This window comes from Myotis yumanensis, unplaced genomic scaffold, assembly GCF_028538775.1.
Source record: "Myotis yumanensis isolate MYYU_CA2020_CCGP unplaced genomic scaffold, mMyoYum1.0.hap1 SCAF_11, whole genome shotgun sequence".
Taxonomy (NCBI): Eukaryota; Metazoa; Chordata; class Mammalia; order Chiroptera; family Vespertilionidae; genus Myotis; species Myotis yumanensis.
The window spans coordinates 53654427-53673817 of NW_027223762.1; the positions used below are offsets into that span (position 1 = coordinate 53654427).

The 19391-nt window shown below is 49.0% G+C and overlaps 1 protein-coding gene across 1 annotated transcript in view; it reads right to left on the reverse strand.

Annotated features, from left to right (window-relative positions):
- Positions 1-19391, reverse strand: part of POLR1A (RNA polymerase I subunit A) — a 75252-nt gene that overhangs the window by 39514 nt on the left and 16347 nt on the right. The window contains exons 7-13 of the mRNA XM_070429630.1: positions 16646-16732; positions 15194-15299; positions 14737-14899; positions 11786-11956; positions 11528-11650; positions 8421-8651; positions 3218-3472 (exon numbers count right to left, since the gene is read on the reverse strand). Of these exons, the coding sequence (XP_070285731.1) occupies positions 3218-3472; positions 8421-8651; positions 11528-11650; positions 11786-11956; positions 14737-14899; positions 15194-15299; positions 16646-16732 (1136 nt within the window). The remainder of the gene's footprint in view (positions 1-3217; positions 3473-8420; positions 8652-11527; positions 11651-11785; positions 11957-14736; positions 14900-15193; positions 15300-16645; positions 16733-19391) is intronic.

Consider the following 19391-nt stretch of genomic DNA (forward strand, 5'->3'; position numbering starts at 1 on the left):
AAATGTTCAATGTCACTAATCAACAGAGAAATGCAAATTAAAATCATAATGAGATATCACCTCATACCTGACAGAACGGCTATCATCAGTAAGTCAACAAATAGCAAAGTGCTGGCGAGGATGATAAGGAAAGGAAACCATTGTACATTGTTGATGCAAATTCAAATTGATGCAGCCACTATAGTAAACAGTATGGAGGTTCCTCAAAAATTAAAAATTCAGATACAGAGAACAAATTGATCATCCCCAGATGGGAAGAGGGTTGGGTGGACAGCTGAAAAGGTGAAAGGGATTAAGAAGTAAAATTGGCCCTAACCAGTTTGGCTCAGCGGATAGAGCGTCGGCCTGGGGACTGAAGGGTCCCAGGTTCGATTCCGGTCAAGGGCATGTACCTTGGTTGCGGGCACATCCCCAGTAGGAGGTGTGCGGGAGGCAGCTGGTCGATGTTTCTAGCTCTCTATCCCTCTCCTTCCTCTCTCTAAAAAGACAATAAAATATATATTAAAAAAAAAAAAGGAAAATTGGCCCTAGCCGGTTTGGCTCAATGGATAGAGTGTCAGCCTGCAGACTTAAGGGTCCCAGGTTCGATATTGGCCAAGGGCACATGCCCAGGTTGTGGGCTCGATCCCCAGTAGGGGATGTGCAGGAGGCAGCTAATCAATGATTCTCTCTCATCACTGATGTTTCTATCTCTCTCTCCCTCTCCCTTCCTCTCTGAAATCAACAAAGAAATATATATATTTTTTTAAAGAAGAAGTAAAACTGCCAATTATAAAAATAGTCAAAGGGGCCCTGGCCTACATGGCTTAGTCGTTAGAATGTCAGCCCTCAAACTGAAGGATCTCGAGTTTGATTCTGGGTCAAAGGCACACACCTGGGTTGCAGGTTTGTTCCCCAGCCCCAGTTGGGGCATGTGCGGGAGGCAACCAATCCATGTGTCTCTTGCATCGATATTTCTCTCTCTCTGCTCCCCTCCCTCCCTCTACTCTCTCTAAAAATCAGTGCAAAAATACCCTCAGGTGAGGAGTAACAAAACAAAAAAAATAAAGGGATGTAAAGTATAGCACAGGGAATATAGTCTGTAATGTAATAACTATATATGGTGTCAGGTGGATACTAGACTCACTGTGGTGAGCACTTCGTAAAGTATATAAAGGTATATAAAGCACGTCATAAAGTACATCACTATGTTGCAGACCTGGAATTAATATAGTATTGTATGTCAACTGTGAAAAATAAATAAGATTAAAAAAAGAAATTAATTTATTGATATAAGCTTCCTTACCTATGTTCTGCCTGTCTCCCGACCTTAAACTCGATAGGCATGTAATCCAGAGTGATGAGGCACTCTGGATTTACACAGGCCTGCCCTCCGCAGCACACATGTAAGCATGAAGCTCTATACTACCTTTTCCAAGAAAAATCAAGGACAGAACATCCAAGATTCACTAGTAGGAGAATTTCAGAGTACCCCAACTCCCCATGCAGCTAATGTCCGGAGGCCACTCTGCCAGCAAAAACTGACCCATCTGCTGCTCTCTGCTGGTGTCCCGTTGGGCAATGTGACACTGCTCTAGAGCAGAGAGCTGGCTCAACAGGGCTGAACATGTGCTTGGGTTCAAGTCCTGGCCTCACTGCTGGCTGGCAAGTTAGTCACTTGTGCTTCCTCATGTGAAAATCCCACCTGCCCCGTAAGGCTGCTGTGAGGACTAAGTAAGAGGATGTTTGCAAATTGCTTGGGCAGTGCCTGGTGAACAGGGAGTGCTCAACAGATGAGCTTTTACTGCCACCACTACCACAGCTATGACCACCATTATTTTACATGAAAAGGCAAAAAGCCAATTCCCAAATTAATCGTATTATTCCAAGTATATCTTCTAATTATTAGTCAAATTAGTAGTAAAAATTAGCAAAACTATTTCTTCTAATTTCTGAGTGACCTGAGTGGGCCCCAACTCCTCCTTCCTACTTTCAGGCCTTCCCTAGTCATCAGCTGGCTAAGGTGGGCAGAGGAGGGAAATAAAGTTAAACTCAGATATCTGGGTCATGAAGCTACTGTGGTGTGTCTGGGAAAAGAAGCTGGGATACAAGGCTCCTGGCAACCTGCCTGACTCCCAGGGAGGCAGATGACTGATGGGGAAAGAGAAGTTCCAGAGGAGAGGGCGCTAATTGATGCGGGACATCTCTGAGCAGCCTCCAATGGTCCGAGTGCAAAGGTCTCCATCCCTCTGCAGAAGGCCGGCAGGGCCCATAGAGGGGATACGAATAAAACCCCGGAGAACCTGGGAGCTCCTGTCCTCCCTCCTGCTTCTCAGCTGTGTCCCAGGGCAAGCAACACACTCCTGTGTGAAGGTGGACATTGACAGCACCTTACCCCACCCTCTGCCGGGAGGGTGAAAGGAGAAGCCTCCAAAGTCCTTTGCAGTGTCTGGCGCTGAAAAAGTGCTTGGAAACGGTAGCCATAATCCTACTGCTATTACTACTAGTTCTTTCATCCTCCACCACAGTCCAAGTGAATGATGTGTCATTGTCAATCACTGTGATGTAAAGGCTTATACTTTAAAGGCCTCAGGCCCTTGGGGTGAGGGCTGAGGGCTGAGGGGCGAGGGGGGACTGGCTCTCCCAACTCTGTTCCTCCCCTGAGCATGCTGACTCGGGCCTCTGCCACTTAATGAGAATGGGTTGTCTGGCCAGGCCAGGGGGAGGGAAGCTGTATCCCAGGGGTTCCTCTGGACGGCCGTGTTCACATGGGTCTGCCTCTGAGAACCAACCTCAGAATGAGAAGGAAGGGGCTCAAAGAGGAGAGGCCTCTGTGGCCTGGAAGGGGCGCTCATTCGGGCCCTTGGAGCTGTCTCTTAAAATTCAAGCATATCAGAATTCAAAGGATCAAAGTTATCTGAGAACCACGGGGACCGGCACAGTTGGGCTGCTACTCCTTGCCAAGGGTAATAAACATAAGTCTGGAAGACAAGGCCTATTATGTAACTTTTGGTGATGAATCTTATGATTTCTATTTTTAAAAGGCAGCAAAACAGAAACCTTTCCCTGGCTCTAAGCAACTAGAGGGCCGAAACCCCACCTGGAGGAAGCCAGGACCCTGTGATCCACATGCTTCTGCCCTAAGCTGTCCCCTGACCCCAGGAGCTGGAGGGCCCAGCTTGAAAGGGCCAGGCTGTGCCAGGCTGTGACTGCAGACCAGCCTCAAGGTCAGACCTACCTTGGGAACAAGGTACTGCTGATCTGTGCAGGCCAGGACGTAGGCCTCAGCCCGGCCAAGTTCACTCTGGGGGAAGTGGGCATTCATCTCGTCTCCATCAAAGTCAGCGTTATAGGCCTTGCAGTTGGCATAGTGGAGCCGTAGGACTTTCTCTTCGGGCAGGATGCGAGCGTGGTGCGCCTGGATGGAAGGTCTGTGCAGGGTGGGCTGTCGGTTCAGCAGGAGAACGTCCCCGTTCTTCACGTGCCGGCACACCTGGGCCAGAGTGTAGGACAAACTGTGATCAGCGGCAACTTCAACATCATTACCACTATCCCCCGAGCTCACCTCAGCCTGGCCGAGTGTGGCTTCTATCTGTCTCATGCTTTATTCAACCAAACAAAAGGGAGTTTTTAGACTGGAGCAAAACTCTAAAAATCTTTGAGAAATAGCTACTAGTCCCTCTGGTGCTTTGAGAAATCGCTATTAGTCCGGCATAGCTCCATCCAGGCTCTGGGCTCAGAGGGACAGCAACAGACAAGGCTCCAGATCCCTGTCCAGTAATCTCTGTCTCCTTCAGAGATGCATGGCCTCTCTGGAGCCCTGAATTCCTCAGAGAATTAATCTGAAGAAAGAAATGAGCACTTCTGAAGACAGCATATCCGGACAGAATCCTGAGAGCCCTGGGTTTGAAAGGATTTGGCAGAACTCTAGCATCCTCTCACCCCCGACGCTCACACGTGAGTATGTTACTCTACGCATAAATTCCACATTTTACAAATACCTTGCCCAACCTCAGACAGCAGAGTCAGGGCCCCTGGGGTTCTCAATTCCCAGTTCCAAGCCCTCTGAACACATTTCATTATACTCCAAAAATTATTAAAAAGTTTAAATTGCCATAGGCTTTGGGAAAGCAATTTGAAAAAAGATTCTAGAACATTTAAAACTCATTTCCTTTTGGCCTTTCAGAAGAAAAGGAGCGCCAATGCAAGGTTATATAAACATTGTTTATGTAGCACACTTTTTAACAGTGGTAAAAACTGAAAATAACCTGGCTGCCCACTGAAGGGGCACAGGGGAATAAAGCATGGTGTACACTATGGAATATTATGCAGTGATGAGAAGGGCTGAGTTAAATCTATACTAGTCCTGAAGTGATGGCAATAATGTATTTCAGTATAAAAAACTTATCTAGGTGCTGTCTACAGTGATAGAATGAGGCAATTTAAAGCCCACCCCAACTCTGTATGTGTTTATATACACAAGGGAAAGGGGGGCTTGGATCCTCAACAACCTGTTACTATGGTCTCCTCGGGGGCAGGGGCACACGGGGAGGTGAGTAAGGCACAGATCATCATTACATTATTTTCATTACCTTAATACATCTGATTATTGCTCATGTTACAATGAGCATTTATTTACCTCTGCAAGACTATTTAAAAAGATCATAAACTATTTTTGAACAAAGCAAGAACTATTTCACAAGTGGCATGCTCACTGTAAGGGAAAAAGAGAAAACAGACTAATTTGAAGAGAATAAAAACAACAACTAATTTTACCCCTTAAAGATAACCACCATTCCTGCGTTTTCCCTCTCACAGATATGTCATTGGTCATGTCCTCCTGACAGAACACCTCCCACCACAAAGCTGGCTTTAATATTAGGCTCACTAAGCCTTTTACTGCCTTTATCTTATGTTACATTAACCATCGGCTTCCTGAATGATAAATATAAACGCTACGTTAAAAAACAAACACATAGCCCGGCCGGTGTTGCTCAGTGGTTGTGTTAACCTATGAACCAGGAGGTCACAGTTCCATTCCCAATCAGGGCACATGCCCTGGTTGCAGGCTCAGCCCCCAGTAGGGGGCATGGAGGAGACAGTTGATCAATGATTCTCTCTAATCATTGATGTTTCTCTCTCTCTCTCTCTCTCTCTCCCCTTCCTCTCTGAAATCAATAAAAACATATTTAAAAAATAAAAATAAATGCATAAAGGCAACTGCTACTCCAACTAATCTGCATGCCCCCTAAGCAGCCAGGGGAATCATGGAGATGGGGTGAGACTTCTCTGCACCCCAAGTTTCCTCTAAATCCCAGCAGGCAACAAGCTGGGGGACAACAAATTACAACAAGGCCAGTGTGTTCTTACGTTGTCCACATTTATGCAGCTGCATCAGAAGGTTGGAGAAAGAGGGGCTAGAGGGTTACGAAGAGATGCTCCCCACCTCCCTCCCCCCATTCCTCCTCCCCTGGGCTGAAGGTTTCCTCCAGCTCAGGAAGCAGGGGGCAAACCCCTCACATCCGGAAAGGCAGGCCCAAGAGCACCTGGTGCAGTCAGTCTTTCTGCTCCCTGAGAAATTCCAACTCCGCCTTCCTGCCCCCACGTCCACGTTTCCAAGGAGACCTGGATTCTGAAGGTCTCCATGAGCATTTGCGCAGGGCATGCCATGGAGCCTGAGCTGACTTTCAAGGTCATATTTCCTTAGGCTCCCAAGGGAGAAATTGCTGGACCTGTGGCCCAGGCCCAAACCTCCAGGCTGGGCCTCGGATCCGAGTCTCACAGCTTCAACACATCCTCCAGGATAAGCAAAGCCCACAGCTGGGAAGGCACGCAGGCCAGACGGGCAGGCACCAGCCAATCCAAACAGAAACCCTGGAGCACAGGGTGTTCCCCGGGCCAACGCAAACCTGAGGCCCTTCCTTTCTCTTGTCTCTAAATAAACATTGCAGTGAAAATTAGTGTGCCCAGTGCCCGGGTCAGAGCTTTCGGAGGCAGATCCGGAGCCAAAGTCAGCTTCTGGCAGACTGCTGGGCTGAGAACTACGACTCAGCCCTCCTGGCCACTTCCTCCTCCATTTACAAGGCCCACGGGAAGGAGCAGAGACATCACACCTCCCAGCAAATAGGTCTCCCAGTCACCCTGTCCCCTTCTCTCTTAACCCTCTCATCCTCACCGAGACCTGTCACTTCCCCCAGCCCTAGCCTGGTCCTGATCCATACACAACGCCATTAACCAAAGTCCTTACAACTTACAAATAGACTGTAAGTGCACGTGTATTTGATAAAACGTGTAAGTATTGTATGTGACATTATTGAGACTTTGGAGAATAGAGATAATCATCCTGCCCTATCTGGTTTGGCTCAGTGGTTACAGCATTGGCCCTCGGACTGAACAGTCGTGGGTTTGATTCCGGTCAAGGGCATGTCCCTTGGTTGCAGGCTGGATCCCCGGCCCTGGTTAGGGCACATGCGGATGGCAACCAATGAATGTGTCTCTCTCACATCTATGCCTCTTTCTCTCTGTGTCTCCCCTCCTCCCTTCCACTTTCTCTAAAAATCAATGGAAAAAATATCCTCAGGTGAGGATTAATGACAACAACAAAAAGATAATCATGCTGAGTCCTCAGGTTCTGATGTAAGCACCACTTTCCTTTCATAAGTCCCTTCTTGCCTTTGCCCCTGGGCCACGTCATCAGGTCCAATGTGGTCCCTCATGCCTCAGCCTCCTGAACCTCAGCCTGGATCCGGCCCTCCACAAGGGCTTCCTGTCGCCCTCACCTGTCTCCTGATGTCTCCAAACCCCAATTCAATGAAATACACCTGGACTTCTCTTGCAGCTCTCACAGCTCCTAGAAAAACACTGCGCACTTAAAGAGAGCAGAATAACCTGTGAGCCTGAACACACATCTGAATGTGCTAGAAAGAAAAGTTGGTGACTTGTTCTGTTTCTGCACGTGTCCCCCGCCACCGAAGTGGAAACCACGGGGCATGTTACTGCTCTACCTCAGGAGAGCTGAAAACGGGGAGGAAGCGAGACCACAGGCCTCGCTGAAGAATGGTGGGAACCTTGCTGGTCCCACAACAAGGCCAAGAGAGCTTCTTTTTCCTCTGTTTCTCTTCCAAAGCTCTTTCAGGGTTGAGCAAACAGTCATGCACTGACCCATTGCCAAAGACCTAGTCAGCCCCCTGACTCTGGGCTGTCAGTGAGAAATCAAACCAAGACTGAATCTATAAAACTCTAACAACTTCTGCCACAATCATCTGCCACCCTCTGCCGGCACAAATGGCTATTATTGACAAGTGTTGTCACCCGCTGATTTCACGCTCTCAGCCAACATTGCCAGTCAGTCCTTTACTCTTACCAGTGGAGCCTAGATAAGGCTCAGGATCCCGTAAAACAGTGGTTCTCAACCTTGGCTGCACATTAGAATCACCTGGGAATCTTTTTTAAATCCTGATTTCTGGGCCTCATCCTCTGGAAATTCTGTTTCTGTGTTATGGAGCGGAGCCACAACATTAGTAACAAAGAAACAGAATTTCCGGAGGATGGGGCCCAGAATTCAGGATTTTGAAAAGATTCTCAGGTGATTCTAATGTGCAGCCAAGGTTGAGAACCACTGGCTTAAAAGGTACCACAGACCAACACCAGCAACTGCCTAAAATTGAAGCAGCAGATGAAACCTGTCAGTTATCACTGACAGAATATTTCCTTCCTTTGGGGGCAGTTCTCAAACTTTAGCATGCAAAGGAACCCTCCAGAGAGCGTGTGAAAACAAACACCTGGGCCCCATTCCCAGCGATTCCAGTTCTGTAGGTGAGGGAGAGTGGGGGGGGGGGGGGGGGGGGGGGGGGGGTGGACATGTATTTCTCTCAAGCTCCAGGAATGCTGATGACGATCTGAGCACCACCCTCTGGGTAGCCCTAGTCAAGGACAGCAAATTCTCCTGCTGAGGCCACAACTGAGTTAGTATTAAAGAGCTTTCTCCAACCCCTGATGTGTGCCCAGCATTGTGCTGCGTGGTGTGAGACAGCCAAAGGAAGCTTTAATCCTGGTGTCAGGGACTCAGGAGCTTCAGTTCCAGCTGAGAGAGAGTGTCAACACCATGAAGCCCCCAAGGAACACCCACATGTGGGAGAAGCTTTATCTCGGGGAGACAGAAACTGCTCACACAGCGTCTCCACAGCCAGCACTCATGGCAGCCCCAGCACCCCCACAGCCAGCACTCACTGCAGCCCCACAGCCAGCACTCACTGCAGCCCCAGCACCCCCACAGCCAGCACTCACTGCAGCCCCAGCACCCCCACAGCCAGCACTCACTGCAGCCCCAGCACCCCCACAGCCAGCACTTACTGCAGCCCCACAGCCAGCACTCACTGCAGCCCCACAGCCAGCACTCACTGCAGCCACAGCTACAGTGATCAAACCTGCCCACTACTCACAATTTTTGTCCCCTGGGGTTTCGGTGCCCCGGTGGCTGGTGTCAGGAGCTGCTTAGCCACGGCTTCCCGTTGGGTTAGGTCCACAGCGCTCAGGGCTGTGCGACTGCCATCCTCATTGATGACCATGGAGGCTCCTGGGTGCACATTGGGGCCATTGATGACTGCTTGCCTCAGTTCCTGAACATTCCAGGGGGTAACTGGCTGAGGGTAGGTCAGTTTTGTGGCAAACACCTGAAAATGATGAATGGATATAAAAACTCAGGGCAGGCAAGAAAGGTTACATGGACCCAAAGTCTAACACAACAAGCTGTGTGACTTTTTCTCAAAGACGTGCAGGTGCGGTCTTACCCAAAAAAGGTTCTTTAAAGAGGGAAGACATGGCCTGTCTTTACCACAGGCCATGTCTCCATATTCGAGGCCTGAAGGCAGGGCTGGGGAACTGTTTTTCTGCCAAGGGCCATTTAGATATTTTTAACATCATTCGAGGGCCATACAAAATTAACCTAAAAATTAGCCTGGGCCCGGTATGGCTCAGTGATTGAACATCAGACTACAAACCAGGAGGTCACTGGTTTAATTCCCCGTCAGGGCACATGCCTGGGTTGTGGGCTCAATCCCCAGTAGGGGAAGTGCAAGAGGCAGCCAATCCATGATTCTCTCTCATCACTGATGTTTCTATCTCTCTCTCCCTCTCCCTTCCTCTCTGAAATCAATTTAAAAAATACTACAATTGGTCAAACATTTAATTAACTCACCCCTAACGCCTTGGCAGGGCCAGACCAAATGATTTCTCAGGCCTTACATGGCGGGGGCCGGCTGTTCCCCACCCCTGCCTTAAGGGAACAAGTTCGAGCCCTGTCCCAGAAGTCTGTCTGAGAGGATGATCTGAGTATTGCCTTCTACACGTAAGAATTTTTTTTTTAATTTGAGATATTTATTCGTAAAGATGTATGTACCTATATGTCCACTGCAGCATTTTTCACAGACCCATTCTTCCTTTTTTATTGACTTGAGAGAGAAAGGGAGAGATAGAAACATTAATCAGTTGCCTCCTGCATGCCCCCTACTGGGAATGGAGCCCGAAACTTGGGCACGTGCCCTGACTGGGAATCAAACTGATGACCTTTTGGTTTATGGGTCGACACAACCACTGACGCACACTGGCTGGACATGTAAGAATTGTTAACCCATTCTAAAACATCATCATTTCCTCCTCTGCCAATAAACTCATGGACCCCAAAGGGAACACAGAATGGGACACCAGCTTGAGAGAGGTGGCGAGTGCTGGCTCTCAAGTACCACCACTACCCGCCCCTCCCCTCCCCAGCAGGCATCACCAACGGACTGAGGCTCTTGCCCTGAGCCCAGACACGGCATCAGGATCTCGTCACTCGGCAGCTCCGGCAGCCATCACAGTCAAGGTGGCACCGGAAACCACCTCAGCTTCCTGAGACACGAGACGATGCAGCGCCCCACTGAACACGAGACTGCAACACGTCCACTCCAAGGAAAACAAGTTCCCTGCTTCAGTGAGTTTCCGAGCTACTGAATATTTTAAACTCTTTGATGCTTCTAAATGCACATAAATGCCTCCGAGAGTCTGAGTCCTACGTAAGGGACCCTGTTGAATTTTGTCCCGTTCTCGGCCCCAACAGCACCTTGTGAGCGGCCTCCCTACGCTCCCTTCCCGCAGCCTGTTCCACTTCCGCTGACGCACTGACACTGCCTGAGTGTTCTGTTCCTGTGTATCTGTGTCTCCACCACTGGCATGTGAGCTTCCGGGGGGACACTCTAGTCTATGGGGTTCACTACTGAGTCATATTTCACCTCCTTTGCTCCCGTAACACCTCTCCACAGGTGCTGGGGGAAGGGTGTACCACAAGGACCAAGAGCAGTTTCACACGCTCTGCTCCTCACAGCCATCAGTGAGCAACAACCCTGGGCCACCACAGCCCTGAGACCTGGGTCAGGTTGGGGGAGGGCTGAAGGTGACTTCCGAGTCCTCGTAAGGGGACAGCCATTACCAAATGAGCTCAGATCGATCCAAGAACGAGGCCTGGCAGCTCTGAATGTGGAAAGAGAAGGCAGCACTAACAGTCTCTCCCAAAGCTGGGACACTCTAGGCACCACGAGGCCAAAGCCAAGAGGGGCAGCCCCTGCCCTCTGCCCAGAAAGAGCAACAAACCGGGTGTGGCCTCTCTCCCCGCGGCCTCAGACTCATGAGCATCACCACTGGCTCCATGATGCCATTCCCAGCAAAGACCTAAAGTTCCCAGAAGGTGGTGGGCACAGGACTGAATGTCCCCTGATTCTCGTCCCCTCGATGGTCATGGCTTTGCTGAGGAAGCCCTGGTGTGCCGAGAGAGGAGGCAGAGAGCGCCGCTCATTCCCAGCACTCCCCCGAGAGCAGCAGCAGCAGGGCAGTGCATGCAGAAATGACACTCTCCACGGAGGGAATTAAACCATTTTCATTATTACTGACCTCAAGGCCCATTAAGGAGGAAGCCGATTAAAGGGCTGCTGCTAATGAGCACCACAGCTTGCACTGGTGGGGAAGTGAAAAACGGAAGCTGGCTCCCTAAGGAAACACTAATGGGTGGATGGGGTGAACCGCTTACCCAGAGGAAGTTGGAGGACGGACAACTCACACACGCCTCCTCTCTGGCAGCGCGCTCTCCTCCCTCTCCCTGGCCACCAAGGGCACACACCCCTGACTCCTGGCACCAGGCGAGTCCACGGGATGAAATCCCCTTCCCTCTGGCTCATCTCTGTTGTACAGCCACTCTGACTAGGAGGGTGAAAAGACTAGGCCAAGACAGGCAGAGGGAAGATATGCGGGGGGGACGTGGAACACCCTGCAGTCAGCTCCCTGTGGCCTAGGAGTGGGTCTACCTTAGAGGGAGAAGGTGTTTGGAGACCTGGCAAGGAGTGAGAGCAATGCCATCACAGCCTCGCATCCCCTCCAAATGACTTAACCAGGAAGAGGGAAAAGCTGTCTTCCCCCAACCCTCCCAGGTCACACAGCCTGCCACACGCCTTCTCTCCAGCCCTCCTCCACGTTCCCCTGTGCCACCCAACAGCAGCAAACACGGCCCCTCCGCACACACCATGGGGATTCCGATTTCGTTGGTGTTGATGTACATGTCTGGGCAGATGACGGAACGGGCCGCGTAGTCGACTCGCTTTCCCATCATGTGCTTTCGGAATAAGCCCTCCTTCTTCTCGAGGATCTATATGGGGGGAAGGGAGTCCAAAGAAGGCATTTTTTTTTTTAAATCAAGTATATTATTTTCTTGGTTCAATCAATACAAATGCTTATTACTTGACCCCTTCAGCTAGCAATGGGGATCCAACTTACTGCTCACCTGTCTAATGCCAGGGTACTTTTCTGTCATTAATTTGTCCATCTCGCTATCAAACACAATATTGACGTGGCTCTGAAGGCGAATCCAAATGTTGTAGAGTTTGTCTGTGAGGGACTGGCCTGGAAGCATACTCAAAAAGGATCGGTCCATCCCATCCGAAGAGTCTTTTTCCTGGCAGGACAACCAAGAAAACAAGCATGATGGAAAACCCTCAAAAGAGCAGGCTCGGTTTTATTTCTCTTGCTTACTCTAGTGTCAGTTCACATCAACAAAACATGAGCCCCGTTACATACTTCCCAGCCAGTCTCTTTGCAGGAGTAAAATGAACTCAATGTTAAAGCAGGCTTCTTTCGTTTCTTTTAGGCCCACACACGTTTATTATCTCACAGTTCTGTGTCAGGAATCCAGGCACAGCTTTACTGGCTTTTGTGCTTGTGTCTCCCAGGCTGTGATGCCGTCAGCCAGTGCTGGGCTCTCAGGTGAAGGTTCGCCGGGGAAGGACCTAACTCTAAGCTGACATGGTTGTCGGCCGAATTCCGTTTCTCAAGGGCTGCCAGACTGAGCCTCAGTTCCTGGTCGGCTGCACCTTCAATTATTTGCCATGTGGGTTCTCTAACATGGTAGCTTGTTTCATCAAACTGCTAACAGCAGTTGCCGAAGTCCCTTAATGTCTCATTTTTAAGGCAACTCTAGAAACCCTTCCCCCATCCATACTCTTTTTATGAAACTCTGTTATCCTGCCAGGTAAGGGATTCTCATACGGAGTTACAGCTATATTTACGGTCTTGGAAAAACCTGATCCATAGCACTTACAAAAATGCAGGTGGAAAATTTCTTAGAAGGGAAAAACGTTTGCCATATGATTTTTTATATTGTTAGTTAGGATGTGGGTCCCCGATTGGGGTATGTTGAGGGGCTGGGCTGGCTGATCTCCAAGCTTCCCTGGAATATTTATCCAATCCTTTTCTGTCCCTGGCTCTGCCTCCTTCTCTTCTCCCCTCCTGCTAGGAGGTAGGCCCTGAGGCCTTAAGTTGCCTAAGAGCACCACCTACTGACACTGTCCAGCCACCACTGGCCCATCCGGCTGAGGATGACACAGGAGCCAACAGATGGTTCCATGTCCCTCAGTGTGGGTCGGATGACAGAGGAAACCTGTCAGTGCGTTGGAGGAGGGTAGAGGAGGGTGAAGACCCAGTAACCGGGAATGCTGCGGAACCCATTAGCGATGAAGTAGGCTTGTCCTCAACCTGAGAACAGAGGGGCATCTTTCGTTACAGGGACGCATGGACGTATTTTCTGCTCTGGCCGAAGCAGGGAGAGATGTCTCCTGCACGATGACAGAGGCCCCGTCAGCCTAACTCACTGCTCTGGCATTACCTGACTCGGGCCCACGTGACTACTTCTGAAATGAGAGACTGTCTCACCGGATCCTCGGTGCTTAGCACAGCAAGCGCCTGGCCCATGCCAGGCATTTGCGATTCGTGGGAGGACTGCCATGGGAACAGAATGTGGGAAGCGAGTCGGGGAACAAATAAGAACGTGTCCTATAATCAGATGGAATGAGGGCGCTGTGACTTCAGGTTACAAGGACCTTAGGAATCAGAGAGGATACTGTTTACTTCTTCAGAGACTCAGCTTTTCTGTTGTTGTTTGTGGGTTTTTTTGACAAACAACACAAGGGACTGTTTGTCAGTTTTTTGACAAGAGACTACCTCATTTTTAAGGGATTGTTTGAGAGTTTTTTTGACAAGAGACTACCTTATTTTTAAGGGCCATCAAAATAAAGTTCTACTCCCTGGTCACTGGACCTGGCTAATTATTGCTTTCTCCTCCACACTGGACTAGGGCCTGAAGATGGCCCATTTCTCTCAGACTTGGGATTTTTAAAAGCACACCTACACTGCCCTGGCCAGTTAGAGTGGCAGCCTGCACGCCAAAGGGTCGAGGGTTTGATTCCTGGGCAAAGGTACGTACCTGGGTTGCAGTTCGATCCCCAGCCCCAGTTGGGGCGCATGCGGGAGGCAACCCATTGATGTGTCTCTCTCACACTGATGTTCCTTTCTCTCCCCTGCCCCCTTCCACTCTCTCTAAAAACCCCTGGAAAACATATCCTTGGGGATTAACAACAACAACAAACAAAAGCTCACCTACAGTGCAGATCTGAAACTTAAGGAAACCCAAAGGAAGCCCAAGGAGAAAGGCTGGGTAACCGACTGCGTGTCCAGGACAAATGCTGGCGCCACCTGGTGATGGGCCTCGTTCATAGCAGGACTGTGGCCGCAGCTAGAAGAGAGCCTGACCCCAGCCTCCTCAGGCCTGAGAAAGCCCTTCCTATGGCACCCAGACCGCGAGCACCTCAGCGCTGGGTGGGGCCTCAGTGACGCCAGCAAGCCTCCCTATACCCACTGACCACCTGGCACACTGAAGGACTCGAGACGTGTTTGCTGAGATGGACAAAATGCATTCAGCTCCACCACGTACGGAGCAGGAAGCTGAGGCCCCAAACCTCACAGTCCTATTCGGGGACGTTCCTAGCATCTATAACACTGCCTTCCTGACCCCAGTGCTGGAGATCTTAATGAGCCAGACCGCTGGGCGAGTTGGGATCTGGACTTGTAACCCAGGAGGAACTTTCTTAGGGCCCAAGGGAAGCAAACTCTTCTTTCGAGAGCTGCCAAGGTAGGTGGCCCAGACAACCTGTGTGTAAAACCTCATGACAGACCACACCCGTTACAGTAGAGATGAGTCCACAAAATCAAAGCAACTCAACCAAGGTCACTGGGGTGAACTCAGACCTTCCCATGCTCAGACCGTGCTTTCCCCCTGACGTTACCTATGCTTTCCCAAACTGAGCCCAACCAGCACCCACAGCACCCACAGCATTCTGCACCCACTGGAGAGTTAGAACTGAGAGTGGGCATTTATGACATCAGCTCCAAGACAGCCCTCACCTCATCTGTGGCGGGTGCTGCCACCTCCCATGGCAGCTCCTGTTCTTGGGCCATCAATGCCAGAAGCTTTCGGATCAGAACCACGTCCTTCATGACAGCCTGCAAATTCACCGTCTGGCCGTTGGTATACATCTGGTCCCCCAAGCGGTTGACAGGACGATACCTGCAGGGGGACACAGGGAATCAGTGAATGTTTAGTGTGGGGGAAGGGTCATGTTCTTCAGCCTCTCACCCATCCCTACTATAAACATCTCACAGCCCACCACACTCAGGACAACCAATATTCCCACTGCATTCAGGACAAATAGGAGGAAATCCTCCCACCACCTGCCGCCTGGAAGCAGAACTGCTGTTCTATTTCTCAGTGCCCGCCACCCCTCCACCCTCTCCCGGGGCCATCATTCAGTTACCCAGTGCACCCTCTCCAGGTGAAATAAAGTCAATTAAAGGGCATCACCTTGAGGGTGGCACCACCAAGAAATCCAGGAAGAACACAGTGGGGTTGAATCTAGACTCCATGTCAACATCTTCCAGTCCCGAAAAAAGGAAATTCAGAAAGAATCCTGTATTTGAAATGAACCAAAAAGATCATTTAAATCTATGTTGGAACATGGATGGATAAAATGTTTTACTAATTGAACTAAAAAACACAACCCACCAGCATATAGGACAATCTCTCTATATATAAAAGCCTAAGTGACCAGCCAACCGGCCAGCAACTATGATGCGCAATGATCACTAGGGGGGCAGACACTGAGCTGCCGTGCACAGCAACTTTGCAGAGTGCCCTCTCACACTCCGGGACCCCTCAGGGGATGTGGGACTGCCAGTTTTGGTCTGATCCCCACAGGCAAGGCCGAGGCACCTCACCTGCCAGAGGGACCCTGCTCACTCTGCAGACGCCCTTTGAGCCCTGGTGCCGGTGTGGAGGGACCATGGGAGGTTGGCTCCAGGGCGTGTCTGGCCAGTCTCACCCAGTCCTGCCCTGCCGGCCACCTTCTAATTAATTTCCTATCAATGTGCACAAATCTGTGCACCGGGCCTCTAGTATAAAATAAAATCACATTTTTCTTTATAAAACTGAGCAAAAAATAGCCTCTGGGTGTTGAGAGCCTGGACACAGACGTGACTACGGGGACAACAGTGCTTAGCTCAGGGTTGAAATGGGGAGGGGCGGGAAATAAAAAAGGCCTCTTGTCTCAGACTTACACACACGTACACAATTACTTTGGTGTTTGTCAGACACATATTTGAAATATGGAAAGAAAAAAAATCAAACCAAACGTTAGCCTTAAAAATCAAAACAAAAACCCTGCACACTGATGCTCCAAGAGGGCTCTTCTGTGGATTCAAAGCTAATAGTCCAATGACCTTAAAGAAAATGCAGGGAGAATGAACAGCATGCGCCAGGGCTGCCACACACACGGCCATGGGACCCTGAGTGCTCTTTCCCTGCCCCTGACAGCTCAGCACCAGCTTCACTGTCAAGTGCTTATCCTCACACAAGGGTTCCACCAGTGTCCCAGGACACACTCTCACAGGGTGGGTGACAGGAGGGCGTGGGTATACCGCACAGGTTCTGTTATATACTCCAAAGGGAAGGAAGGATTTTCCTTTCTGTAGGGAATTAAGATCTAACAATCCTAATTAAAAATACATATTAAAGTTCATTTTTTGATTCTCAGATGGAATGCCCACAGAAAGCTCACAGTTGGAGGTAAAGGCCTTCTCCTTTCCATAATGCATCAGTGACAATGACCTGAAGGCTGACCCAAACCCATGCACTGATTTCAGGAGAGACCTACAATAACCACAACTTTGAAAAGACGAGAGTAACAAGGCAGGGTAATGAGGCCAGGGAATCAAAGCTGGGAGGAGGTAAAGCGTATCCTCTAGGCGGGGGCAGCACCTTCGTTCTTCCAAAGGGCGCTGAGGTGCTCCCGTGCGCCGGTGGGTGTCAGGTACCCGCGTTTTCCCATTTGCGCTTCCTCAATTCCTGGAGCAGAGGAGGGGATCAAGGCACAAGTCAGTATCAGGCACTCCTTTGGCACTGGGATTTATCCATTCTTTCCCCCATCCTGCCAAGCCTGCAACCTGATCATAAAAACTCTAGGCCAGCACAGCCCCAGCTCTGAGCATTTTCCCTCTTGATCTAATTTTTAAAGTCACGAAAACAATGTAACTACTTTTATAAAATCAACAGAGCAAAAGAAAAAAACCACCCACCATCCCATCACAGTCCATTATGTATCCCTCTCCATGCCTCGGTTTAAGCAATGTGTTAGATCCCTGTCATGTGAGCCGTGGACTTAGTCGTATACTTGGCTCTTGTGAGCATATTTCCTGGCCATCATTTTTAATGGCTGCATGAGAATCTGCTCAGAGGATGTTTTCCGAAGTGATTTCACCAGACTCTTTTAGTTGGACATGTGGGTTGATCCCAGTTTTTTACTATTATAAGTAACATTCTGATTTTTTTTTAAAAAAACCCGTATGAACATTGCTTTTACAAGAAACGTTCACTGAAACAGAATTATAGGTAAATGGACATGAACATTTTTTTTTAAAGTTGTTGATTCCTTTTTAAAAAAATATGTTTTTATTGATTTCAGAGAGGAAGGGAGAGGGAAAGAGATAGAAACATCAATGATGAGAAAGACTCATCGGTTGGCTGCCTCCTGCACGCCCCCTACTGGGGATGGAGCCCGCAACCTGGGCATATGCCCTGACCAGGAATCGAGCCATGACCTCCTGGTTCATGGATCCATGCTCAACCACCAAGCCACACCAGCTGGGCATGAACATTTTTATGGGTATATGTATACTCCATTTCTTCTTATGTATATCAAAGTCTAGGACAGCATAGTCACAGCTCTGAATATTTTTCCCCTATGTGAGGAATAGATTGGTTTTGGTTTCTCAGTTCAAGCAAAATCACTCTGGAATACTATCAGCTATACCGAGGGTGGGTCAGAAAATCAGACCTGGGCTGCCACTCAGGAGGTCAGACTCCAGGCACTCAGATGGTTAACAAAGATATAAGTAATGTAGCGTCTAGGTTTAAAACTCTCAGCTTCTTCCAGGACACACTCATGGAAATTAAATATTGCTCCATCTTCCCTTTTTATGTTCTCACCAGGGCAGGAACCCCATCTTGTCTGTTCCTAGCACCCAACACAGAGCCCAGTACATTGTGGCAGATGCTAAACAGTCACTGGCCTGAATGCACATGTTCAAGATATGCTAAGATAATCTATATTTAAAAACCTCTCTTTTGCCTTTTTCTATAGTTGTAAAATCCAGCTTCATTCCACCTCCAATTTTCCGATTAGTTTCTTGACCATCCACAACAAGTATGTTATCACAAGTTCTTTCTTTTTTAAATTTTTTTAATTGATATCAAAGACAGGAAAGGGAGAGACAGATAAAAACATCAATAATGAGAATCATCGATCGGCTGCCTCCTACACCCTCCCAGCCCCCCTACTGAGGATCCAGCCCGCAACCCAGGCATGTGCCCCAACCGGGAATTGAACAGTGACCTCCTGGTTCATAGGTCGATGCTCAAACACTGAACCACACCGGTTATCACAAGTTATTAGAGAAATCTGTAACTTGGATAATAATGAATAGATATAATTTAGTTAACTATTCTCTATTAATAGGCATTTAAGCCATTTCCGATTTTAACTACTTAAACAACACTGTGGGTATTCTTAGGACAAAGTCATAGAAGCAGAATTGCTAGGTGAAGGAGTCTACATTTAACATTTTGATTCCTATAAAAGCAAAACATTTCAACCAGTTAATGTAACAGAAGGCAGTGGGGGTATGAAACAAAAAGGCACTGACCTTCAGGAATAACCAAAGCATCAGATGTTCAGAAGGAAAAAAGAGGATCCTATTAACCTAAGGAACAACTTTGTGGGCATTTCTGGGAACAACTCTCTGCGCTTTCTTTCCTCCTAAACAGGCTTGAAGGGCTGAGGAAGACCAGCTGAAGCTGCAGTCTCTCCAGGCATAAGTGCCCTCCCTCCCTCCCCTCCCCCTTTAACAGACTACAGTTGTTCAATCACAGGATTCGAAGCAGAAGAGACCTGCAGGAAGCCACCACCTCGCATGGGCTGCACCCCTCCGTGCAGCCTGCCAGAATGAACGCTGCCTGGATGGGAGTTGGAACATCGCTGATGTGTTTCATTCCGCTCTGAGAGCTGCCATGGGAGTGCTAAAGGGAGTTGGAAGGTTATATAACTTGGGGAAGACTCCATCACAATGGCCGAGTGTCTTGGCTATGAGAATTCTCATTTAAAAATGCTAATGTGGCTCTGGCCAGCTGGCTTGGTTTGTTGGAGCATCATCCTGTACACCAAAAAGGTTGCAGGTTCGATTCCCACTCAGGGTAGCTACCTAGGTTGTGGGTTCAATTCCGGGTCAGGGCATGTGTGGGAAGCAGCCAATTGATGTTCCTCCCCCCGCACCCCCATCCCCCCCCACCACCACCTTCTCCCTTCCTCTCTAAAATCTAGAAACATATCCTTGGGTGAGGTTTTAAAAAATAATTGAAAAAACACGAATAACAAAAAAATAAAATAAAAATGCTAGGGTGCACTGTGGGGCTCGAGGTGCACTCTGAGTGTATGTAGCACTTCACAAGC